The sequence below is a fragment of the Diospyros lotus genome, chromosome 5, assembly GCF_014633365.1.
Source record: "Diospyros lotus cultivar Yz01 chromosome 5, ASM1463336v1, whole genome shotgun sequence".
Classification (NCBI taxonomy): Eukaryota; Viridiplantae; Streptophyta; class Magnoliopsida; order Ericales; family Ebenaceae; genus Diospyros; species Diospyros lotus.
Window position 1 is genome coordinate 39,702,631 of NC_068342.1, and position 7,107 is coordinate 39,709,737.

At 40.5% G+C, this 7,107-nt stretch overlaps 1 protein-coding gene across 2 annotated transcripts; it reads right to left on the reverse strand.

Annotated features, from left to right (window-relative positions):
* Positions 1-345: 345 nt before the first annotated feature.
* On the reverse strand, positions 346-6,216 carry LOC127802710 (BTB/POZ domain-containing protein NPY2-like). 2 transcript variants are annotated; one of them, XM_052338696.1, is made up of 5 exons: positions 6,079-6,216; positions 4,626-5,901; positions 3,638-3,707; positions 2,180-3,358; positions 346-1,854 (listed from the first exon to the last, which is right to left on the reverse strand). In XM_052338696.1, the coding sequence occupies exons 2-5, from the start codon at positions 4,685-4,687 to the stop codon at positions 1,306-1,308; spliced, it is 1,860 nt and encodes a 619-aa protein (XP_052194656.1). In that variant the 5' UTR covers positions 4,688-5,901; positions 6,079-6,216; the 3' UTR covers positions 346-1,305. The 2 variants fall into 2 exon arrangements, with proteins under 2 accessions (XP_052194656.1, XP_052194657.1); XM_052338697.1 differs by lacking the exon at positions 6,079-6,216 and having other exon boundaries at positions 4,626-5,402; positions 5,515-6,072.
* Positions 6,217-7,107: the final 891 nt, after the last annotated feature.

Sequence of the window (7,107 nt, forward strand, 5' to 3'; positions counted from 1 at the left end):
AAAGGGAAAGGAGTAGAGATCCAAATTATAAGGTGGACCACACACCATGAAGCATCATGTGATCCATATAATCTTTTAGGAGCATTGGCGTAATCCCTTGGGTCATCATAAATCCATTTGCTTTAAACAAATGCTTCATTACTAATGAAGCAAGAAGCCTGTCGCAAACATTCAGTTGAAGAAACTGGAATCTGATTCTCTGAAAAATAAAAAAAATTGGGTTCAATAATTGTCACAATGAGAAATGAGAATCTTCAGATATAGGTTGAGGAGTAGCTGACTAAACTAGTCACTGCAGCTACTCCCCCCCCCCCCCCCCCCCCCCCCCCGGGGGGTGATCATTCATAGGTCATTGCAGAACAATCCACGAAAACAGTACTCTTATGTTGCTTCCTCCAAATCTAGCTATGCCTGCTATGTTATAGTATATGATACTGCTTCTTGCAGACACTTTTACAAGTCTTGAGACTTTTCATGTTCAAGTCTGCCATTCAAACCTTAATCCCACCAGCTGCTTCATATCTGTGGCATCTACACGGAATTTAACCTCGTAAATTCAGTCTTGACATTCTCGCCCACCTATCCTGTTGACACTCTCGTCGAGGCTTTGTCTTTCTAGTCTCTGAAACGTCAAGATGTGACGCAATGCTTCTTACTTGCACTTTTGAAGGTCATGGCGTTTCATGTTAAAGATGCCGCTGTCATCATCATCCCAGGCTTTAATTCTACTAGATGAAGTTGAACAACGTGAATTCTATTCTAACTTCCCAATCATCTCTATCCACAGTCAACTTATCATGTTGGTATGGCATCCTGCCTGAGTTGAAAGAGCTAAAGAAAAGTTGTGTCTGTTTGTTACATCAAGGCACCCTTAAGTTCTCCAGTGTTGTGAAATCTATCTCATAAACTTTGTTCGTGTCATATGCTTGAATGATCTAATTCCATTGGCATTTTAACTTGTGGCATGGGATTGGGAAGACTGATCAAATATATTAGCAACAGGAACATTGTATTCGCCAGCATTATTGCGGCAAATGACACGGATTAAGTACTTGTTTGAGGCTATGATTTACTAATCAAACCCCTAGATACATTTTTATCAATAGTCATGAGATTGTTGATTTTCGCTGCAAATTCTATTCAAATTCCTCATCCAAACTATTTGCTTCAATTCTTTCTCTCCCAGATGAAAGATTCTCTCTACTTCTGAGCTTCCAGAATCATGTCAATGCAAGAACAACACCCCAGGAAAATCCACCAAGAATACATATTCATTCAACTTCTAGTTTCTGAACTACCTTATAACTAGGACACTGAATGCCTCCGGTTTCTCATAGGTGTAGATTTAACTTCCTCTGGATTGGCAGAACCGTGACTCTCTGAGGAATCAGAGCCACTGTTGTCCCCTTGCGCAGCCTTACTCGACCAGATCTTAGAAAATATCCTCTTTGACATGAGCAATCCTTTCATTTTGGTAATGGCAGCCTTGTCGCCTCGGGTGTCTGTGCCATTTCTATCACCTCCCAGCCTTAGAGCGGCTACCTCCGCTTTCAAGGCGTTGAGCTCCTCGGCTGTGGCCATGGCATCCCAATCTTCATCAGGGTTGGTTGTTGCTGACCTCGAGCTCCCATGGGAACAGCTGTTTAATTCCTTGATGCTTCTAGGAAGGTCAGGGGTGCTGCAGCCCGAAGAGGCTGCAGCCCGGACCTGCTCAAAAAAGAGGACCTGCACAACCACGCGCAATGGCAGCCTCTCATTTTGCACTGCGTGCATACATGCGTCTACAGATAGCTTCTTGCAGTCCATCAGCCTGCATATCCTTTTCCTCTCGCTCTTGCTAATCCCAGGATGCTCCTGCAGAAGACCAACCACATGACAAATTTAAGAAAAGTAAGCGACAAAGTTCCAAGCCATACACAAGTCCTACTAATCGAACAGTGCATCTAGAAAGATCTTTCTTTCTTTACCTTGAAACCAAAACTTTGTACATTCTAAACCACTACAATTAGATTACGTATAATTTTGTATGGTTAAGAGGGAAAATGTGAGCTATAACATATTTAGCATCCATTCTTAAGTCTCAAAGTTGCAGCAAATCATGTCAAAAGATACGAAGAAGACCAACTCAATAAATTTCTTACAATGTGAGCAGAGAGTAGAGTTTTAGAAAATCTCTTACCTTGAGATATGTGTCGATGGCTCGATAAAGGCCATCGTGAGCAGGTCGAGAAAAACCAGACACCATCTCAGCAAGGTTAACAAATGTCAATAAAGGCAGATCAGGATCCTTTGCGATCTCTGCAAGATACCCATCAACAAGCTTTGCCACCATAAGCTTTGAAGCTTCTGTCAAAATACTCGGCTTTCTTGTCTCATGTATCTCATCGCCCTCTGCTAATCTAGTACTTTCAGCATCCTCATCTTGCATCATAAATTCCTCGAGCATTCGACCCACGATCTCAACATCATACCTCACAGTTTTGCCTTCTGGGGTTGGTATAAGAAGATCACTCACGGAAGCTTCCTCCAGTTGCTGCCCTGTTCTCCTTGTGAGTTCCCTCTTAACCATTTCCCCTGAACAAACCAAAAGAGATGCTTTTAGCAACTTAAGCAAGAAACTACAAGACACACTTCCCCTCTCTGCAGGCAATAACATCACAAGCACATCAACCATGGCTTGGGCCTTCAACATATCGCCACAATGGATCGTACCCTTGCCAAATCCCGGCAGCCTTCTCAAAGCATATGCTTTCAATGCCTCCCCTACTACTTCACTAGGAACCATCCCCATGTTTTTTATGTTAGTTACAACCCTCTTGTACATGTCAACTTCAAGCTCACACAAATCCTCAATCCACCAATCCCTGGGCACGGTTCGATGTCTAATCTCATTCCAGTTGGGATCATTCCCATTTTCCTCCGGGAGCTTCTTCCTGTTGTAAGTATACGACCAATTGACCTTGGAAACATCGACAGAGGCCCTGGAAGCTATAGCATCGATGCAGTGAGTTACCAACTTCAGTTCTTCCGACCAAGGTAGCAGAGACTTGGTAGTCTGAAGAACAATTATCGAATCCTTCCAGCTGCGAAAAATGCTAGAGTTCAGGAAGACATCAACTTTGTAGATGAGGTTCCCCTTCTCCATTGTCTCGTGCATTTCCAGGTACTCAGCTGCGCAGCGAGCTGCAACGACATTGTAAGCGTTGAGGGTGACCGTCATGCCATAGCAGAACTTGGCGCACACTTCAAAAGCAACCGGTCCACCAGGAATGTCATGAATCTGGACTTCATCACCATTCTGCTCGTTGGAGGATGCCACCAACTTCTGCAACCGGGCACTCTTGGACAAAAGAGGAAACTGCAATACAATTTTGTAAGTAGATCAGTTTCTCAAGAAGGAGAAGAATCGCGAATGTAACAGTTATATAGAACAAAATGCTACAGATTGGTAGGGAATTATTGAACTGCATGTGCAAAATATTACTTACTGTTTAAGTAGCTACCGACCATATTCAATTACATTTTCTATATTGTCAATTGTTTAGGTATCAAAACAATTGTATGCTTATCAGCTAGTATGCATTTCTAGTTTATGTCAAGTTAGCTCACAGTGTTCATAGTTATGCTGTAACAATACCTTGTGTAGGTAAAACTTCACTTCTCCTATACTGATAACAATGTCAGTTGCCAATTCAGAAGCTACATACCTGCAAATCATAATGTTCTGGTGAAGTGTTACAAATGAAGCTTCAAATACAAATGGATTTACAAAAAAGCTAGATAACAGGAGGAGGAGTCACAGGTGGAAGTGTTTTCCAGCGCGATTAGTCTATATTTCTTTTAGATAAGGCGATCAGTTTATATTGAGACTTCACTTAGCGGTTAGAGTGGTGTTCATGGACATTATAATCCATGGCAGACCAGTGTAAGTACCATCTTCTTCTTGTTTATTTGAAGGATGAAAAACTTATAGCAATTGCAACCCCAAATCACCACCAAAATCCATGAGAGATGAGAGAGTCCCTGTTCTCTCTATGAAACTAGAAGCAAAAAGTATTTCTAAGAACAGGGGCATTTTTTGTTAGAACTGCTAGATCAAATAAGACCAGAATGCAAAGCAATTAGAAGTGTCTTAAATTTTTCTGGGGAAAAAGGTTTCCTAGTCTTTGAAGATTAATAGGAATTTCCAAGAGAAAAAGACAATTGCAGTGGGCAGGTCTCCCATTCTCAGACAATAGTGGGATTATGTTACAACAAAGAGATCCAAACTCTTTCTTAATCACATAATTTCTCAAAAATTTGGCCCCACTAATGTTGAGACGAAAACAAAATAGAAGACGACAGCAGGTCAATAATCAAAGAGCAGAAAATGATTAATCATTGAATGAGAAACCACAAGCAGGAGGGGACATTTGGTGGTTGAAAAAGCAAAGTTTTCATGTACAATCTTTAAGGAAACTGTGCTGGCAAAGCTCCAAAAGATTAATTAACCATCAAACGGCACTTGAAAGAGAAATAGCTTTTTTAAGACATTACCCACAAAGAGAACAAGTAGAAGAACATGGATGCCAAATTAATAGTCTCTTCAAGGAAGGAAAAACTAACCAAGTTATGGAAGATCTCACCTGACATTGTTCCCATCAGTGTGGAAGCAATCCGGCTTCGATCCCAGCTTCATGAACTTCATCTTTGCCAGCAAAAGATTCTACTTAAAACCAAGTTACAGAACCAATCCTTGCTCACCACTCAACAGATTACTACTACTAGATTAGTGAGACCTTCAGACATTCCCAATGCCCAAACATAGCCGGGATCGAAGAGAAAACTTCTGGAAGGGAAATCAATCCAGAGGTGGAGGAAGGGGGGGGGGGGGGGGGGGGGGCGCGGGCGGGGGGAGGAGGAATTTGCAGGACGACTTGAAGAGTAGGAAAATGGGAACTCAAATAGAGGAAGGATATATGCTGCAGCACTAAAATGATAGAATCTTGACAGCAAAAATACAGCAATCTAGGCAGAAGGCATCTGATTGAGAGAGACTGAGAAGATGGGTCTTACAAATTGTTCTTTTTTTTTTTTTTTTTTTTTGTTGCTCTCTACTGGTGTTTCTTTGGTTAAAGGATGCCAGGGGACATAGCCAACAGAGAAATAATTTACAAAACAGAGAAAACCCAGAAGAACAAATCTTGACTTGACAATCCCACTTCCCTCTGTTATCTTCCTCTGCTCTCCCTGTTTCTTTGCCTTTTCTTTTTTATATAATATATAAACTTATAAAGAGTACAGATTCATATAAATTAGACACCCAAGTGGTCTCCAAAGCTTCAAGTTCTAAACCCTATACAGATACCAGATACACATGCAATTTCTATATTCTTATTTTACCGTTGAAGTTTGGAAAAAACCTGCAGCCGAAAACAGCATCTTGGTATCAGTTGAAGGAACCACCAAAACGCCAGACAAGAAGCATCTTCCTTTATATCTATGCTCAAGTAAAGGAATAAATGAGAAGATTACGAAGATAATGTTGTAGAGATCTTGTTTAATGAGTGATCAAACATCAGCTACTAACAAAATCTGAGGAACCCAGAAGAATCTTCTCAGAGAAATCTACAAAATCCAGTTTAAAATTGAGAACCCACGATCTTCAATCACATTTGGGTTATATGAGAAAGAGATCACCTAAAAGCTTGGTGAGAGAGAGAAGAAGAAGAAGAAGACAATGACCCATTTCATTCCCAATTGCATGAGCTTTATTTCGAGTGTTTTGGGCTGAATACAATGCCATAGATTTGGCACATAAAGCACCAAACCAAACCAGAGACTAGTTGAGTCTCTGATGCTTCCTATTTTCTGCAGTAAAGCCAAGCACAATCCAGCCCACCCGCCAAGAGTTCTCTTTTCCTTTTTGCATAGAGGGAAAGGCAAAAATATGTTAGAAGATTGTTTCCAAATTTTCATAGAAAAACATAATAAGAGAAACCCATTGATTGAACTTGCTTCTTCTGTTTTTCTTTTGTTTTTTTAAGTGGGTTTTCTTTCTTTTTTTTCTCTTTGATTTTCCTGAGAAAATGGAATCACCTTGTGCTCAGTCTGAGATTCAGTTTGAGAGCACTAGGATTGTTTAAGCACGCCATGACTGACAGTGATCAGCTTTCTTGCCCCCTCTTTAAAGTGGACTCCTTTTGGGCATATGGTGAAATGACCCCTGGCTTTGTGAGCCTCAGCCCTCACTTCCCATCTAGCATGTACCATAAAAGGCCTTGTCTATCAACTCAATTCTCTCTCCTCTTTTTCTCCATTTTCTAATCATAGTCCTTCCCCCTTGCATTGGTTTTTCATTGTAACTTTGAGAGAAAATAAGATGATAACTTTACATGTTAAGATAGGAGCATAATCCAATTAGCTTAAACAATCCTCCGATTTCACCATTCATCAACTAGCTTGACTAGTTTGACAACCCTACATGCCTCATTGGCCAATCAGATCCTACCCCACCAAATCAAAAATACACATAAAATAACATGATTCAATTATAAATTCACCTGGTTTTTGTGATATTCTAATGTAAACACATCCCCATAATAGTGCTTCCCCTTTCTTTTCAAGTATAAAAACCCATCACTTCCCCCACATTTTAAGGGCACCCATTCTCTCCTTCCCCACGGAAGGGCATCTAAGAACTTGCACACATTCACACACATGTTGCTGACTGTGTCACTATAAATACAGCTACAAGTCCTACGCAAAGAATGGACAATTTTGATTGATTCCTTAAGAAATGTTTTTGATTCCCTTCTGCCTTAAGCTAGTTGGTCTGTGTAGACTTCAAAATAGTTTTCTAAGTAGAGTTTGTCAAAGAGAAAGTCAGTGAATGGTGGGGAGTTTTAGACATGAGATGGTCAAATGGCCTAGTTGGCCTACATCTCTTGGTCCTTCAGGTGGACTATTTAGAATCTCTTGAAAAGGCATCAAACCCGGTTAGTGTGGAGATGGGCACTCCTTTCTCAACTTTGACCCACCACATAGAATAATAATTATCTCATCATACTCGTGACATAATTTAATTTCAAGAAATTTATACTATTTCACAATAAGAACGAAAAATTT

What these genes read in the sequence shown, in the direction of transcription:
- LOC127802710 (XM_052338696.1), bottom strand. Translation starts at nt 4,687, where the DNA reads ATGAAGTTCATGAAGCTGGGATCGAAGCCGGATTGCTTCCACACTGAT. An exon ending in ACTGATGGGAACAATGTCAG is followed by an intron (nt 3,708 to 4,625) that starts GTGAGATCTTCC and finishes TATGATTTGCAG; the next exon opens with GTATGTAGCTTCTGAATTGG. An exon ending in CCATCGACACATATCTCAAG is followed by an intron (nt 1,855 to 2,179) that starts GTAAGAGATTTT and finishes GGTCTTCTGCAG; the next exon opens with GAGCATCCTGGGATTAGCAA.